The 19,815-nt window shown below is 28.3% G+C and overlaps 2 protein-coding genes across 5 annotated transcripts in view; one reads left to right on the top strand and one right to left on the bottom strand.

The window, feature by feature from the left end:
- The window catches only part of LOC108746405 (putative uncharacterized protein DDB_G0282133), a 25,818-nt gene extending 22,800 nt beyond the window's left edge, over positions 1-3,018 (top strand). Inside the window, exon 14 of the mRNA XM_018483146.1 lies at positions 2,975-3,018. The gene's annotated coding sequence lies outside the window, so the exon portion shown is untranslated. The remainder of the gene's footprint in view (positions 1-2,974) is intronic.
- The window catches only part of LOC108746407 (TBC1 domain family member 24), a 29,378-nt gene continuing 11,231 nt past the window's right edge, over positions 1,669-19,815 (bottom strand). Inside the window, exons 2-12 of one of the 4 annotated variants that reach the window (XM_018483152.1) lie at positions 15,416-15,885; positions 14,792-14,980; positions 13,133-13,257; positions 12,105-12,251; positions 11,144-11,278; positions 10,139-10,357; positions 8,286-8,315; positions 5,155-5,241; positions 2,962-3,120; positions 2,251-2,480; positions 1,669-2,007 (exon numbers count right to left, since the gene is read on the bottom strand). In XM_018483152.1, coding sequence (XP_018338654.1) covers positions 1,866-2,007; positions 2,251-2,480; positions 2,962-3,120; positions 5,155-5,241; positions 8,286-8,315; positions 10,139-10,357; positions 11,144-11,278; positions 12,105-12,251; positions 13,133-13,257; positions 14,792-14,980; positions 15,416-15,782 — 1,830 coding nt within the window. In that variant the 5' untranslated portion in view covers positions 15,783-15,885 and the 3' untranslated portion in view covers positions 1,669-1,865. The remainder of the gene's footprint in view (positions 2,008-2,250; positions 2,481-2,961; positions 3,121-5,154; positions 5,242-8,285; positions 8,316-10,138; positions 10,358-11,143; positions 11,279-12,104; positions 12,252-13,132; positions 13,258-14,791; positions 14,981-15,415; positions 15,886-19,815) is intronic. The other 3 variants (XM_018483154.1, XM_018483153.1, XM_018483155.1) reach the window with 3 other exon arrangements.

Genomic DNA, 19,815 nt, shown 5'->3' with positions numbered 1-19,815 from the left:
ATATATATATATATATGTATACTTATATATGTATATACACAGGTGTACATACACACATTGTGTTATATATACACACATATAACAATAATTCCTAGTTCATGAATATTAAGTATTCGCAAATCAGCGTGCTCTTTATATATGTACATACGAAAAATTGCGAATTTCGCGACTATATGGCCTTCAACGTAGCTTATTGTCGAAGCTCGGCGCAATAATAGCTACATTTTATGGATTAATGTATATTTTATTTCGTTTCGTATCTCAACGACGGGCAAACTCTAGAACTAATTGTAGATCCGCAAAAATTAAAGAATATTGTCTAATATTGTCTAATAAATATGGTGTGTAATGAACCATACGAATAATTTTTAGAGCAGAGTATCAGTAGTTCACAATCAGAATAAGTAATGTCATTCTATTTTGAAATGGAAGAAATCAAATAGCCTGTTATTAATAATATAAACGAAAATGAATTAATTCTACTTGAATAAAAAAAGTAAGATTATTTTAAAAGTATTTTTTTCTGTCACATACACACATACAACACATGTTGTTTCTTTAAACATTCTTTATCTAATGTAACTAAAAAAGTGAATGAGCATGAAATAGAACGAATTTGCATGATCGAAATTTATTTAAGTTATACTTAAAGTCGAATTTAATTTACGAGTCACCCGCCGCCGAGTTGTCTAAATATACATGCAAAATTAAGAGAATGATCATTGTATGCTAAGTGAAAGAGACGACAAAAAAGAATAATCTCAAGCGGCAGAGAAAACGCCAAAAAGTCTAGTCTTTCTTTTTTCGTCCGGATATATTTATAAGCAATAATATTATTGTGTAGGCAATCGCGGATATATCTCTCGATCTGCCAAAGTATGTTCTTAGGAGAACAATATTTTATAAATATAAACATATATATTTTTGTTTATCGCGTCTGGAACAAGTATTCAAAGCTATTGAAATATTGCCTATAATATTTTGCAACTACACTATCGACAATGACCGTTATAACAAGCTACCTATTTTGAAACGTAGCTTTAATTGTCTCATAATATAAGTATACCTATAGACTCACAAGACAATTGTTTTATGAATCTATAAGTCATTACTATTGATTATTTACTACTAACAATATTTGACAGTTATATCATTGAACGCATAATTGCTCTGAAACGTCATCACTATAATGTATTTTTAAGTCGTATGCAAATCGATGTTACTTCATCAATTATTACCATTAATAATCGGCAGATACACAGTTGGTAATAATTATCGTAAGCAGTTATTTTGTACAGTATTTTGATGCATTGTATTTTGTGAAATTTGTTTAAAAAAACAAAAATATTTAATTTGATTGCATACAAATTGTCTGTAAAATAACCATATAATTTTCATATTTTATATATTTATTTTATTGTTAATATAGTTCAGGATTTCTCAACTAATTCATATATAAATTATCTATTATATTGTTTTTACTTAACTATTATTTGTCTTGCCCAACTCATTATGTTATATAATCCTAATACTTTCATTTTTAATAATTTGTTTTCTTTTCAGTGGCAATACAATAGAATAAATATTACAAGTCTAAATCTATGTTTAACGTGAAAAAATGTCAAATAATTTCTAGAAATTAAATAATGCAAAATATTTCTACACACAATCAAATAAAATATTTTTGTCCTCTTATATAATGTAATCTCATATTGTATATTCTTCACATACGAATTTACTAAAAAGAATGATACTCGGAGACACATTTATGACATATAACACAGTGTTTAGTACGTATATGTAGAAAGAGAGTCACTAAATGGCAGTAGGGAATAAAACAAACTAATACGCTGTTTCTTCCCTCTTCAGGCACCGGCGAAGCCATACACTTCCAACACTCTAATCTCGAAATCACCACTAGCGCAGAGGGGTGGATTGTTAAAGGTCGAACATCGATCCGTTTTACCGAATCTTATATTTTCGTCCATCCAGATCGCCTGACCGTCCCTGAAATAAAGTGATAAGAACCATAAATTGTTTTAATATGTTTTCCGAGCTACAATAATACTACATAGTATAGTGCTACACTGAAAAATCGAAATCTATAATTAATGTAAATTATTTGATATAAAATATGTTGTTACTTCGAAAAAGAGAAATAGAGAGAACTTTCTGTTTTCTGTTATTCTTTACCCTTTGTGCGATGGACATTTAAACAATTTATCAGCATTAATTTATGTCAAAACTTACCCGCCACCGATAGTTATCATCTTCGAATCAGCAGCCATAAATAGCTCGGCTGAATGATGTACTCTAGAGTCATTGTGCGATGAATCCATACCTATCCAAGGATACTTAGCTCGCTCAGGATACAAACTGAACAGGAATGTCTCACCAGTACCAAAGTATGCTTGTCTTTGACCTTTATCGTCTTTCAAATTACGTTCGCACCATCTAGTAGAACAATAAGCTCCAAATACCTGAAAAACATCGTAAAAATTACAAATAAAGCTGTAAAATAAAACAAAAAGTATTAAAAAACAAGTTGTATTAAAAAAACAAACGTATCAATATCTTTTATTAGTCTTTCTATCGAGATTATATATTTTGTAATTATTTTACATGATTTTTTTAACGTACAAAAGTTCTTGAAACTATAAAAATAATTTACAACAAATGCCGTAAATTTTTGAGCCAAAATTTTAAATAACAATTAATAAAATACCTAATACTATATATTTTTTGCCAAAACACGTGTGTGTGTTTTGGCAAAAAATATATAGTATTAGGTATTTTATTAATTGTTATTTAAAATTTTGGCTCAAAAATTGATTTACGGCATTTGTTGTAAATTATTTTGCGTGCGTGCGTGTGTGTGTGTGTGTGTGTAAAATAATATCGTTAAATATAAATATTGTTTGCTTATGTACTAAAAAGATACTTATTAGTTATTATATTTACCTCGTTATTACAGGTTTTTATCATCAGAAGAGTCGGTTCATGCTGCTCAACTCGCACATAGAACGTCGTCAAAGAGCATCCATGTTCTTCAGTCGTATATAATAAGGTAGGCTGGTACATCGTGATTCTCATCGGTAGCCATGACCATAGGGTAAATAACTGGTAAATAAACAAATCCAAATCATTAATTGGACGTAAAAGGTGATTTTTACAATTGTGCAAACATTAGTTATTTCTAATGGCTCACTAATAATTTAGAAGGAGCAAACTAAATTACGATAAGACATGCGCTGATAAATTAAAATGATTATATCAACTATTTGATAGAAAATTACAGTAACTGATAATGTTAATAAAGATTTTTATATCTTCTTGATGATAAAAATTTATTATAATTTTAAATTTAATATATATTTTAATATATTTTAATATATATTTTAATATAATTTTAAATTTATTATAATTTTTAATGCGTTTCTCCACAAGATACTCAGTGAAAAATAAAAAAATAACTGATATATTTTTTTTAATTAAATATACCTACTTTTTCGAAAGTTATCTTTTCTCGTCTTTCATCATTGTACTATTTTCTCCTATATTTACTGTATTTTTCCATACAAAGCAAAATAATATCGAGATTTTTCTGTTGACAATCCTTTGTGTTTTTTTAGATAATATTAATCATGAAAGATGTAATTGTGATATAAATATATGTGTAAGCTATAATTGAATATTTCTAAAATAGCAATTATACGTTGCAAAAAGAACTCAATTGTTTTTACTAGAAGAACGTAATATTTGTAAATCATATTTATTCTACCATCATAAAGTATTATTCTTTCCTAATTATTTACATTTATATACACACATATACGTATATCTTTATAAAAAAATATAGAACAAAAAATAGTTAGAATTTCCTATTTATATTATAATATCGCAAACATTTTCTTATAAAGAAACATTAATTCTAATAAAATGTGTTTCTATCTCGTTTACGTGAGATATCAACAAAAACACGAACAATATGCTAATATGTTGGCGAAAGTAAACATCCGTATCTTTTGCAAATCAGTGCATAATATCATTCGTCATGCAACAATCAGGATAGCATCAATCGGTTAGAGATAAAAATACAAATGAATGTTATCGAGACGTCAACATGGGTTCTTGTGCTAGCGATGAGATGTATTCTTTTCAACTGCACGTTCAGTACTCTTGTTTTCTAATTTTTCTCTTTCACTCTTTCTTCCTCCAATACAAGGAAACATTATAACAACAATTAATTTAAAAAGCACATGTGCTTTATTTATTTTCAATTGAATCCATTTCCATTTCGATCGATACCTCAATTCATGGGTTTCAAGATTTCTTAGCGCAAAGTAAACCTTCTTCGATCACTCATCCTATCTCAAAATAGAACTACAAGGGGATTACATAAAGTTTCTCCATACAATAATACAACAAAATATTTCGATCTTACTTTGAAACATTCTGTATATATACAAGATTTAGCAATTTGAAATCTAATGATTTTTTTCAAGCTTGTGTAGAGAAATAAAGATTTAAAGAAATAAAATAATACAGTAATAAAATAAAATAATAAAAAGAGGAATAATTTTTCAATGCTAATAATATTTTCGTATTTTATTTATTGAGTTTAATTTATAATAAGATCTCTAAAAAAATAACATTCTGTAAATCAACATTTCTATATCTAACTCTCTGTTGTTCGCAGTAATTGAATTTGTTACCATGTTTTTTTTCAGTGAAAGAATATTTTTAGATTTTGCTTTAAACACTTTTACTAAGATAATCTCGCTCATGACAGCAAATTCAAGAATTAAATCAAAGTTTATATAGTTTTGAATAAAGTAATGAAAAAATGTTAATGGAAGACTCCTTATTAGAAATGTAAAGGTGCTCATTTACAAAATGCTACTTTTAAAATTTAACCTTATAAATAAAAGGTATAAAGATTCTCTTATATTTTATTTATTACTTTAGATCTTGTCTTTACGACAAGCCCGAAAAAATCGTCAAATTTTCTAGATTGCCGAATTTTGCATATATTTTTATGCGATTGCATATACACCAACGACGACAATATAGACATGCCACAGAATAAACGACTACTTGACGGAGCTTTTGAATCTTAACTCAATCGATGAAAGGACGGCCGTGAGTACTTACATCAGGCATGTCTAGGATCTGGGAGCATATACTTTGTATGGGATAAACGCCCATTGATAGAGCGCGTGGTCCAGGACTGTGTGCGCCCTACACACCCGGTACCATTTAATCCATCATTCCAGTGAAGGCAGCACAACACAAGACAGCACAAACACGTCAGTTACATCGATGTACAGTGAAGAGTACTAATGGTATCAATGTGAACTTTGCATGTACCCACTGCACAAATGCTCCACGGAGATATTTGATACTTTTTTATAACGTAAAGTTACACCAAAGAATATGTAAATAACTAAATAAACTATACATTTATTAGATACGAATAACCGCACAGAATTTCATGAATTTAATATTGATTATCTTGGAGCAATGTAAAATCCTTTGATCCTTCATTACAATCGCATCATACTGTGACATCAGAAGAAAAAAAAATCGTAATGTTTTTCTTGCACTATACATCGAAATAAATTAGGTTTCTTTGCATGCTACAACTTATATTCAATAAAATTTACATATATGAAATGTGCCAAGGAGACTTTGATTCGCGGATTAATAAATAACTGTAAACCTTGATTGAACTTATCAAGGTTATCAATTCCATTCTTGTCTATTCTTACAGCTGATGCAAATTTTTAGGGCATAAAATTTGAATGCAGAATCTTTCGAAAATGCTAAGAAACTTATGATTGCTTAAGACAGCAGAATATTATTAAAACATTAACATATCTCAAAGCCTGCAATAAAAATTCATTTTGCTCCTCTTATTCAACGCTTTTCTACTTCATTCATTTATATGTATATTTCTCTTCTAATCATTTTATTTCATTATCTAATGAGAATATTAGCGAATAATAAATACATTCTTAATATGTATTTATAAATGATTCGTGAATATAATAATTATTAAATGTATAATTATAAATAAAACAGCTGTAAAAGATTTAATTTGGATTTTTTAATTTAATACTTGTAATAAATTATCAAATTTATATTAATAGACAAAGAGATATTTAATATACGTATAATTTTAAATTTTCTACTTTATTTAATTCAATAAAGTAGATCTATCTTATATTAAAATCTTATATTAAAATCTGTTTATTACATTATTATGCATAATAATGATAAATAAACAGCAAATGTATTTCAAACATTTAAACTATTTAATATATACATTATTACATTGTGACCACATATTGTTCCAAATATTCCGAAATGTTACAGGCCTCTTTAAGATGTTGGCAGATAAAATAGACGATGATATTGATTTCCAATATGATAAAAGAGATGCCCTCGATTATATTAAGACAAAGAGGCAGAACGACCGGATAATTTTTTAGCCATGTAGTAAGCTTAAAAACGACTTCAAATTTAAAAGAAAATTTTTTAAAATTACAATTTATTTTACAATTTTTAATATTACTTATATTAATTTAATATTAATTATATTTTTCAGCTTTACGTCAAATCTCTTTAGTTTGTATATTCTGAAAGTAAAAGTTGGTTAAAGATTTACTGATAAATATTATTTTGATATTTGTTTTTTGTTTCTATGTTGTGTACTAATAGAATTATAAATTCTTGTAGTATAAATTGGGAAATATAGAGAAACATATAGAACACAACTTAGATGTCTTTGAAAAATAAATGTAATTAACGTTATATCTACGGAAAGCATCTTCTAAAATTGGCATAATAATATGTCTGAATCAATACCATAGAATCACATTCAAAAAAACAGGGTAATAATAAGTTTATAACAGATAACACTGAAAGGAATGAAACTAATACTAAACGTTTGCCAAGCAAAGCTCGATTAAATTCATATAATTCAGATGAGATCCTGTTATTTATAAACTTTCATAGCTTAGTCCTTTATTATAATATATAAAAAATTACCGTGCTTAAATTACAAACTGAAACTTTAAAAGTATTAATTCAATTTTATTTTTTTCTCCCTTAGTATAGCCATATTAAATTATAACGTCAAAAAATAAATAATTTTTTCTTGCATACATTGAAATATATTAATCTTTCTCGTTTATGTTTGATTAAATAGAAAAATGGAATAAAGAATAGATAATCTTTAATTTATTATATATTATATATATGTTCATATAGTATATTCTCTTTCTACAATTGTAGGACGAATATAAATATAAACAGACAAATATAAATATTTGATCCTCTCTCATTTATTAATAAGGCATAATTAGAGTTCCATTAGTATAGTTTAATATATAATTTATGCTATCATACACAGATAGTAGTATGCGAAAAAACTTATTTCGATGTAAAATAAGTTTTCTATAATAAAGCTTAAGTTTTAAGTTATAAGAAATTCACTAATTACAGTCAATTCTTCTCATATTTGGCTGTTGATTGGTCAATTTCTTACGGCTGAAGCTTAAATAATGGCTTAATATAGAAAGCCTATAACACAAGAAAAGAATTTATATCTGTTTGCTTCGATTTATATAATCCAATATGGCTGCAAAAAGAGGAGACTTTAAGAAGATTTTTAAAAGAAGGAAGAAGAAAGAATAATACGATAGACGAATAAGACAGTTATATATCTTCTAATTCAATCTTTTGAACATAAGGAGCTGCGCACGATCAAAGGATTAGGAAACAAAGGAAAATAAGAATATTAACCTATCAGAAACTATTTCATGTGCAGGTTTTTGATAGGTTGAAATTCTTATTCTTCGTTCTTTGTTCTCTATTCTTTTAATTTTGCGCAGTCCTTAAAAGTTGCTTATTTATTTGTTTGAATACTGATCTTGTGAGAAGTTATAGATCATTCACGATTGCAACCCGCATTGATACACGCGGAGCCACACTGAAAAAGCCAGCGAGAATTTTACATTATGCGTTGCAGTAGACATTGCTGACGAGAGTATTGGTTACTGCCGCGTTGATAGTGGAAGATGTATTAAAGGAGTCGCTGCGGATGGATAAATAACAGCAACAAAGCTGGCACGACAAATGTATGGCGATGAGTGAGTACGTGTAGAGTATGAGTGTAATATAAATGATATCTCAGAGTATAAAGGGTAGAAATAAAGGTAAAGGTGGGTAGAGCACATGAAATTGACAACACATTTCCCAAAAAGATAATTATACGATACCCTGTCTTTGTACGTGTCTTCACATTCTTTCTGAAAACAAATGGAATCATTGAGAGATTCGAAGGTTTACCGAACCCTATAAGAGACTACTTTAACACGCTGGGCTGTACAAAGCGGAGATTGAAACCAGTACATACGATATTCAGTAAATTGTAATACAATCAACTTAAGAAAGCCATTTCTCTTAAAAAAGAAACGTTTGAAAGAATACATATATAATAATTTTTTTAGATTGTGTAGTTTCTAAGAGAGATTACTTTGAATGTAAAAATGAATTTATTCGACTATATGTTGGTATTAATATGTCGAATATCTTGTAATAATTAATTACAATTGAAGTAATATCGAATTTTCAATATTAGAAACATACCGTTATGTTCGCAATTGTTGTATTTCATTACTTCGAAAAATTATTACTATTTATAGTTAATAAATTATTATCAGTAATATTTTTTTCGGAAATTACGCAATCAAAAATTAAAATAATTGATAAAAAATATTTATCGAATATCTTTTAATCGTTTTTTTTCACAGGAAATTGTTTTCTTATTGATTATATCACGATTTATTGAGTATTCTGAAATTTCATCGAGTTAAGATTTGGATATCGTAGGCATGCAACAATGATCCTTACATTTATCCGTGAGTAAATGAAATGCAATAATCGGCAAGGTTTTTCTCGCATACCTGTAACATCGAAAATCGAACTCAACGAAATTATATCTGTTTCAATTCTCATTATAAAGAGAAATTATACAAGATATCCCCTAGTGTAAGCAACCCCTTTTATTCCTTAAAATTGAAGAAAATAGACCGTAACAAGTGAAGTTGACATTTAATAGTTTCAATTGTCTCCTTTGTTTTAGGAAATAAAAGGGGATAGTTACATATGCTGAAACAATAAAATGTTGCATACTATGAAAAAAAACTATAAATACTTCTATTTGCAACCTGTAGAAATTCTATCAATTAAAATTATGTTCATGCGTATAAATTCCAGATGTATTCATAACAATGTTCTGCTTTCGATGAAATCAATATTTCTGCAGAAAATAATTTGATATATTTAATTTGAATTTATTACTTAATTTCAATTTATTCCATTAAAACTTGTGAGATAAACACATTAATAATCTCATATACTTTTTTAATGATTATATATTACTCTATCTTAAATTAAGCGAAAATGTGGCCCTACTAGTTTAACTAGTTAGCTCGCATATATTGTAGATATACGAAGTAACCTATCGTTGCCCGAACCCCTAAGCGCGAGACACTACTGTGTCTCTTGATTCCATGTTTGAAAATTAATTGAGAAAAAGTTTTAAACTTTTAATATTATAAACAATTTAATAATTACATTTTAAATAAAATTCTGAAAAAAAATTTAACGACATATTTAAAAAAATAAAATTAATACTTTCTTTCTCTTTCTTTAATAATCTTCAATATTTGGAGAAAGAAGAAGATTAGAAAAAATAAATACTCATTAAAAGATTCAAAATTCCAACAATGAACTTCCGTGCATTTTTTAAAGTGCAGCCAATATAATTGAAGTTATAACAACATAAAAATTTTATGCATGATATGCATTAACGTCCACAAAGACATGCTGAAAACTGTTGAAAAAATTATCAAATTTTACCAACATTATTCTCCTATTAGCAATTAAATGTATAATATTACTATCCTGCTTATCAAATTATAATTCTAACTTTTAATTTATGAATGTTATTTATTAAGCTAAATCATATAATGTCCAAGATCCTTGATAATCAGCACATTTTTATTAATAAATTGAAAAAAATATGGAATTGAATTAAGAAAAAGGAAAAGATAGATAAATAACATACTTCTCGTATTGTGAGTGTGTGTGACATCATCTGAATGTTGACCTGAGACTGACTGGTGGGTAGATTGTCTGTAGAACGTGACCTGGCCAACGATCGAGACCCTGTCAGGACACTCTTGCTCTTAAGAGCCATTTCTGTGCGCAGAAATACTCGTGATATGTATGCTGAGCTGAGTCCACGTATCCCAAAAGCGGTACGCAAAAATTTAGCAGGTGTTACCTGTAAAAATTAATGAATTATTATTTTCAATAGCATTTCTCACAATTAAATCCTTGTAAGATAAAATATCTAAACTTCTAAGTAGAATATTATTATTATACATATGTATTTAGATATATACATATTTAAATCATTATTTTAGTTCATATTTGAAATTTCTATCAAGGAAGTATGGATCACATCTCAAAACAATATCAAAAATATAAAAATTTCATAGATTGTTTTATTATGTCTAAATATCTATGTAAAATTTGAGCACAATTCTCTTATTATTTTAAAAGTTATTTAATTTTTCGTTAGTCTTAATTTTTATGTAAAATCGCGATTTGCAATACTTATTTGATGAGGAAGTAATACTAAGAACTAAAATAAAATTTTAAACACATACTGATGAAACAATAATAAATATTCGTGCAAAAGTTCATTTACATTCACTTGTTCGTTTAAAATTTATTGACCTACAACTACAGAAAAACGTGATTATTTTGCATAAAACCATTATAAATCAAATTAAGATTTGTTTTGTTTTTTTTTTTTGTAATTTCAGGGCATATTTACGGCTAATATTATCCAAATTTTTTGATATTGGTTGATATCAGATTATTTTGTCCGATTGTTTGATACTTTTAGCTGATATAATATAAACATCCTTAAATACAAATATAATGTTTACTCTTTCTCTTGTTGTCTAATTATAGTATATTAGTTTCTTTGTGCTTTTCAAATTTATTTCTTATGTTACAATTATTCCGCTAAACACAATTTATTTTAGATTTTGTTACTCACTGGCATTTGTCTGCAGAATTTTGATAGAGCAGCATCTATTCCATTCTTCGAAATCTCATTCATCCATTCAGAATTCTGCGGCGAAGAATGCTTATAAAATAATAAAACTATAGCCATAGCTACCCGATAAAAGACCTGAAAGCAAAACAATTGATGATAATTTAATTTAATTATTAAAACAGTATTTTATAACAAATTCGCATATATGTTCAAAAAGAACAATTTTATCCACTATGCTCAAAAATGCTTGCAAAACAACTTTCCGTTGGCACTGAGTCAAATGTCAAATTTAACATTTGTCCTATTCCTAGAATATAAGTGCATTGCTCAGTACACATAACGCGCACATGATCTTTATCTGTCGGTTGGGTAAATGCCAATTTTTCTCGCTCTCATATGTGCGATAGATGGACGGTTTCACGTGCTGTTCTTCGACTGGTTCCTTGAATGCATAACAAGAAGTAAAGTTCGGAATTTTCCGGTTGGCGGACGGTTCAAACCAGTTTGGACTCGGAATTCATAATAATCGAATGATTCTAACAGTTCTTCAAATCTTCTCGAAGTTTAAATTATTTGAATCTTTATTCGCATAACTGTCTATCGTAAAACAAAGAATACAAAAATATACATTTGTTTCACTTTCTAATTTGTAATTTAATGTGTACTAAGGAAGTCAGTATCTCCTTATGTCTTTGATCATTTTTCTTTGCAATGAATATTGTATTTTCATACGATTTTTTAATATATCTAAACAATTTAAATAATTATTTAAACTTTTAAATATTATTGTTCGAATAATTTGATGATTCAATTGCGTGCCAACTATACGAATTGTTTGAATTTGAAGTTCGAGCTTTTAATTGTGGCAAAATATACATTTCATTCATTATATTCATGAGTTGAATATAATTTATAAAAATTATTCATAGAGTTAGCGATCAGATCTAAAGTATAAACTCACCTTAATGCCTTCATGAAGAAAACAGTCCATAACCCTGACTAGATGTTGAAATGGAAGAAGTTGAAGAATCCACCAGATCCAGTCCATGTAGATTCTTTCTGCTCTTGAACCGGAGCAATGCCTCGCTAAATGTACAGCAGCTGATTTCTTAAAATTATGAAATCGAAAAATATACATTATATATATTGTATTTTATATATACGTGCGCATGCGCGCGCGCGCACACGCACATATCGCTAGAAATCTATTACTGCTTGTAATTTTTTGATAGCAAATAATTTTATATCTTAAGTTTATAACTCTTTTATATAATTTCAGTGAATGTATATCGATCTGGAGTAATGTCGATTAAGAGAGGGATAGATATATAGATAAAGAAGTTTATTTTACCATGAGATAAGGCATTGAGATAATGAAAAATATATCGCGCAAAATATTGTAAGTTACTTTCTCCGAAAATAACAAAAATAATAACAGACATTTTTTCTCCGCTTTTAAAATTTATTCTAAAATTACTTTGATAAATAGAGTACCATTCCCCCCCCCCCTCTCTCTCTAGATGTATGATTTAAGATTTTTTTAATCGATAATGTAAATTTTTTTCTGAATTTGAATCCAATCGAATCATTTAAACATAATTTTAATTAATAACAATTATTATTAGGTTAAATTTTGATATATAGATCGTAAAAAAAATTTCTATGTACATTGAAAGAAAAAATTGGCTGAATATCGCATAGCATTTTTAATTGGTTGCAGTAGCCAATTTTTGATTGCGTTAGTCTATCGAGATCCTATATTGAAATTGCGGATAGGCTAACGCAACCAAAAATTGGCCGCTGCAGCATACTATCTAATTTGCTGCAGACAATCTTTTCTTTTTTAGTGTAAGAAAAACTCAAAAACACTTTACTCCTATATACTGTTTTATCTTTTATTTATTTGAATTGTCATTTGTCAGGCATCCGTTATTAATCTTATATGTTTAATTATATGAAATCTAAACTTTAGGAATTATTGTTACTTACAACATGTTTTTTAGTGATTTGTTCTACCGTTTTCCACGTAACTTCATAAAGAAGTTTGGTTTGCGTGATGAATATTTTCTCTTTGGCAGCTACCAAAGTAGCCATACAGTGGTAACATTCCTCCTCTGAAAAATAACATAAGTAGCGGTTTATCGCAAGCAAAATCTTTACTATAAATTTGCTTATTTTAGATTTTATTTCTTTAGATTAATTCTAATCGAATTAAAAAATATATAAAAATCATAATCTACAAATAATTGTCCAGTAGAAATAATACTATATAAATTATTAAATTCATATATTTATTGGCTCAATTAAATATAATTTAAATTAAATATAAATTTCGGAGCTATTCGAGCCTGGCTAGTTTGCTTACGCCAATTCTTGTATTGCGAACTTCTTTCACAAAATACAATCTATTATGTACAGTATGTAATTGTATTTTAAATTATTTCACTGAGGAAGACCTTATTTGAAAATTGAAACGTTTGATATAATAGATTATATTTTGTAAAATAAGTTTGTAATACAAGAATTGGTGTAAGTGAACTAGCCAGGCTCGAAATAGCTCCAAAATTTATATTTAAACTATAAATTATGAATATTATTCATAAACTATTCATAATTAACTAATATTAATAATTAATATCTTTATCCATCACCAAATAAACTGAAAATATAGAATAACATTTTTCCATTCAATCATTCACTCTTTTTAGAAAAATAAATATTGAAAATTAAGTTGAATGTAGACATATTCTACTATTTTATACTTTTTTATTGTGAAGTATTAAAAAGTATAAATAACCGTGCATGTTTTCTAATTGCAATATCCCTAGACACTTTCGTGCACACGCATTCTAAAGCCTACGGTTTTCCCTAAAAACTGTAAGCTGGTTACACATTTCACAATCCGAGAACTCGAATTGAGTTCTAGAATCGTGGAGACAAGGCTTAAGAATGCTATTTCGTTCGTGCATTTTTTGTCATACGACGAGACATCCTCGGATTTCTATCCTATAGCCAATCAACAGGCTTGGGAAATTTGTCGTACGACAAACGTATACAGAACAGAGAGATCTTCAGATCTCTCTATCCCATAGCCAATCAACAGACTTGAAAAATTTGTCGTGCAACAAAAACGCACAAATGAAATATCACCCTCAGCCCGAGAACTACTAATCGACTGCGTAAGCTTGTATTTTTTAGTGATAATTAAATAGTTACTAATCGCAGCTATAAACACAAGAAGAAAATGCAGGAGAGATAGAAGTGCAGTTCCCATTATCACGAATTAAAAAATACTAAGGTATGGACATGGTACTGAAAAATAAACCTAACTCCATCCAAAATCGCGGTATAACGTACATCAGTACATATTTTGTTCCAACTGAATCGTGCACAACACTAGGCTTTGTGCATTTCTGTGTACATTTGTGTCAAGATATGCTAAATAATTGGAAAGCAACTCTGTTTATATTTTATTTAAGTACAAATATGACCAATTTGAAGTTGTTTTTTGCATTTTGAACATAAATCCGTAATATTTTATTTAAATAAAGTAAAAAATAATTCCTAAAGTGAAAAATAATTTTTGATGTGTCAAATTATTATTGCGTTAAGCTATTGTTGATTTAATACTGAGTTAATGTTATTTACCTGGCACAAAATGCAAGAGAAGTGCAGTTAACGGATAAAGGGATGGGCTGTATGTTATGTCAGGACAAGCGTATCCTAATACAGATACGATTCTGTCCGCCACGTTTCTGCCCTTCCTTGTCAAATTGTAAGACAAGCAATGCGTACTATCGACAAACGGCGGTAGCATGATTGATTTTTCTGGTAATTCTGCAAACAAAATATTTCAAAACTTATATTATATTAAGTCTGTTCTTTGTGGCTAAATTGAAAGTGAGAAAGAAAATTTTAGTGCAGCGATGAAGAAAAAAGAATTATTCTCGAAAAATATCGCGTATGAAAATATTATAGTGTACGTTATGTATATTATAGATTTGCGTTTGCGATATAGATTTAAGAATATACATCCATTGATTACATCTTCTGCACTTTTCAGTAATTACATATTCAGATTTAATACTTCCATAAGCCATTTAAAAAAAAGTATTACCACCTTTTAGTCGGTGAATGTACAGATATACATATATATAATCTTATATATATCACGATGCTCTATTTATAATCCTTTTTGTAATCAATACAAACAAACTTATAATAAAAATACAAGTCGAAGATTGGTGTAATATATTAAATATATTTATTAACCTGTCGTTCCAAAAACCTGGTTAACCATGTCCCAGTAGAATCCGTCGAGCATGTTCTTGCCGTGCGCGTGCTGATCGCAGAGCGCCGGCCAGAGCTGCGTCCTAATGCCGTTGTTAAGTGGCCAGGCGTTCTCCCGTATGATTAGCTTCGCCTCCCGCTTCCTGCCGGCCTGCAGCAACGTGTTCACCTCAGCGAAAGTTTTCAGTGTCTGCTTCTTACTGGTGGGTGATTCCGGATGGATGACAATGTTGCTGGTGTCGACATGCGGTGGGAACGCGTCGTCGATGTCGGTGACGTTCGTCGCCTCCTCCTCGACCACCGACAGCGTGTTCGGCGAATTGTCCATCGGGGAGGCAGTCACTAACATCGCTTAACAACTACGGCACGAGATTCTTCATGGCGGCCGCTCCAGCGATTTTTCACGCACCTGCCGCTGTCTACGTCATGTCTTGGGACGTTTCAATTTTCATCTGAGACAAAGAAGATTGAAATATATAAGTGGACGAGTTCGAAGACTTTTGAAGTAGATAGATAAATATTGTAAGATTTTGGAGTATATTACTGATAAATTTATTTTACAATTAATGAAATAAAAGCAATTTGATAATATCTTGTTGAAAAAATGTAAAAATAGATTTTATTTATATATAGTACAATATTTTATCTATATAACATACAATTAAACTTACATATTTCATATACTCTTATATATCTATACTATTTTATTTATATGGTAACATACAATCAAACTTTTATACTCTATATATTTTTATTTTCTATAACAATATTCCGCCACTATTCTAAATTTATCATTTGGATTTCATATTCATGAAGTAATATGTGTACAAATATCATTATTTGCATAATCAATTTAAGGGTGGGGGGGTCTTCTCATCGATTGGCATAATACAAAGATAATTTTTATTTAAAATTTCTTTAAAAGTTTTTTAAAATAAGATAGAACATTTAAGTTTAATACATATTTTTGTTTATATCTTAGATTACAAAAAATGTATTAGTAACCTATATAACTTCTGCTTAATAAGATATGTATACAAATAGATGTTTATTTAACACATATAGATATATATAAACACACATACATATAGATGTTTATTTTTCTAAGATTGCAGTTTTTCAAATATATTGTCATGATAATTTGCGAACAAACTGAAATATCGAAATAAATCAAAACTCATTTTGTTCTTAACAAATTGTTGCATCTGCTAAATCAACAAAATTAAAAAAAATTTGTTAATATGTTACGCTCATGCTTATATTATAAATATAATTATTTTTCTACATATTACTGATTAGGCACAAACATTTTATCAAGTTGAATACAAAATGAATGTTTAAAACATTTTTTAAATTATTTATCTCATCGATATGATAGCAATAATTTTAAAAAGGAAATTGGAAACGTTACAAAAAACACTAAAAAAATATATGTTGAATGTGTGTGTGTATAATATGTACATATGTATGTTACTAAAATTAATTTTTGTTGTATAATAAGTTCAAGATATAAATAAAAATCATATCAAACTTTCTTTATTATATTCGATTTTATAAAAAAATTCTTAAAAGATTTTATATTGTCAATCGATGAGAAAACCCTCTAAAAACAACAGACTTGATTAAGGTAAAAAAAAATACTCAAACATAATCAACATCATTATCATAAGAGAAATGCAAAATATTCCATTTTTTTACATTTGTAAAAGAGACACTTCAAACATTATTGAATTAGTATTTCACTTCCGTCTCTATATTACAAGCAATAATAAATAAATTATTAAATTTTTATTTGTTCCCTTGTTGTAACACATTGCCCTCATCATGATTCTAATTTTCATTTTGTGTAAAACTCATATGTTTATAGACTATAATTTATAGATATGCATCTTTTAGAGCCACTTTGATTATCTTAATTAATAACTAACATATCAAATAATCCCTATAGCATTTTATTAACACAAACAAAATTATGTATATTAATTTTTTTTATTTAACATATGGAGAGAAAGATCGGGAGTAATAAATTATGCATATAATTAAGAAATTTTATTATGAGCAAAATTTTGTTAATTTAGAATTAATCACTGATTAAATTAATCAGAGCTTAATCGAAGTCACTTTTAGGTTCGAAAGATACGAATGATTTTATTTTCAAACAATTAGAATGGATTTAATAGGCAATGCTCAACCCTTTCTTCGTTCGCTCCACGACACAATTAAACACGGTCGAATAACGCACGTGATTGCGGCATCGCTTGAATCTCGTAAACTCGTGCGAGCTTCAAGATAATGTTTTAGTGCTTACTATGCACATCTGTTAGTATCACGTTGTAATAATATCTTTCCCTCCTGACGTCGTCATTCACTCGTCCGCGGGTAATCCTTCGTGCGACCGAAATCAATTGTCTCGTTGTAAGGGTGCCAGCGTAAACAAGCGCGACGAACACGCATATATAGCGCACCACGTGCTCTCTTTTTTTTCTTTTTTTCCCTCAACGCCACAAATGGCACACACGAGGTCATGAGTGCTTGACACAGGAATCTGTTTGCCAAGGCATATTAGGGACGCATACTTGCGTTAATTTCATATTATAAAATACAAAATATCAACAAATAATGTTACATATTTTAAATAAAAAATTGATAGAATTCTTAAATAAAAAAAAAAAAATTTAAATAGACGGGTTGGTGAGAATTAGCCAGTCAGCCTTTCTATCTAATCATTTTTTTATAACATGCTTTATTTAATATTATAAGAAATTGTTATTAAATTATTACTGGATAACTTTGACGAGTAAATATTTATTTAGACAAAAGCAGGCGCGCCTCAAATACATATCTCAATATTTGTGCAAACTCATATGCTAAGGGATTTACAGGCAGGTGTGCCCATTATACGCGCCTAGTAATTATGAAAGTGGCCTGAAGAAAAAAATGTGAAAAAGTTAGATTCATCACTAATTTTGTGTTATATCGATTTATATTACAATTATATAAAACTTTTTTTTTTAATAGTTGAAAATTGAAACGCTTAACGCAGCGTTTTAGTAGTGTCGTTAAACAAACTTCAGTTCACGTTTATTTTGACAGCGGTTTAAGTCACTTGCTGTCTGGCAAACTTGTGTAGATCCAATTATATTTTCATTATATGTATATATCTATACAAGTATCCGACTAGGGCGGCGATGAAGGAAAAATATAAAGAGATGATGATTTGTTATTGTCTATCTCTTCTGCAAATTTCTCATGAATATTTTAAAATTCTATAAACATTATTGGAAGTGGCAAAGAAAAAACTAGAATACTGACAATAATTACAAGTAAAAACATAATTAGAATAATCATAAGATATAAATAGGTGTTTGTTTTTAACTAGTTCCTAAATGAAATTCGATATCTTTTGTGATCATAATTCATTTTTAAAATTTATCGTTATAATATTTTAAAAAATGATCATTTGAGATATCCAAAGAAGTCATATTTCTTTACAATTTTACTACTCGTAAAATTTTATAATTGCAGAAAAGATTAGGGTAAACAGGTATTATAGTCATACGGAAAAGATGATCATGTATAGGTTATAATTTTTCCAATTATCGCTAAAGTACATTTTTGTAGTCATTCTCGAAGATAATTAATATTTACAGTAATTTATGTGCGTACACTATTTGAAATAACAATATTATGAATAACAATATCATTGAATATGAATATATTCATAAATATATTATAAATATATTAGAGAGAAAAAAACTTGCTATGAACGCTAATCGTATATCATAACGGCAAATTCCATTTGTAGAGATATAAGGATATTCGCAAATTATTTGCAAATATAACAAGTATTCATTCTTTTTTGTATTTAAAAAAAAAATTATTTGCTATATCTGCAAAATATTTATCAAATATGCAAATTTGTTTACTATAAACAGTAAACAAATTTGACAATTTTTTTTACATTTTAAAAAGCTATATATCTTATCTCAATTTATTTTATACATTATAAAAGTATCTATGTATTTTGGGAAATATTCTTTTTATTATATAATGACAAAATATTCTTTTAATATATATACCAACGCAAAACCAAAGCAAAAAGAAATATCTCAAAACGATAAGAGTATATGACTTAGGCCACTGCCATAATCACTCATCGTGACTGTCATAATTGCTCGTTGTGAGCTCATTGCTCATTTTCACTGTTCGTTGGAAAATTGAGAATATTTATATTTTGTCCAATTAATTTAATATCACGCATGACTTTGCATGACAATTTTTTATTTTATATTTATATAACCATTTTCATAAGTTTGAACACACAAAACACGTACATGTACACACACACACACACACACACACACACACACACACACACACAC

The sequence above is a fragment of the Trachymyrmex septentrionalis genome, unplaced genomic scaffold (genome assembly GCF_001594115.1).
Source record: "Trachymyrmex septentrionalis isolate Tsep2-gDNA-1 unplaced genomic scaffold, Tsep1.0 scaffold17, whole genome shotgun sequence".
Taxonomy (NCBI): Eukaryota; Metazoa; Arthropoda; class Insecta; order Hymenoptera; family Formicidae; genus Trachymyrmex; species Trachymyrmex septentrionalis.
Note: the sequence above shows the minus strand (reverse complement) of the source record. Positions and strands in the feature narration are given on the sequence as shown.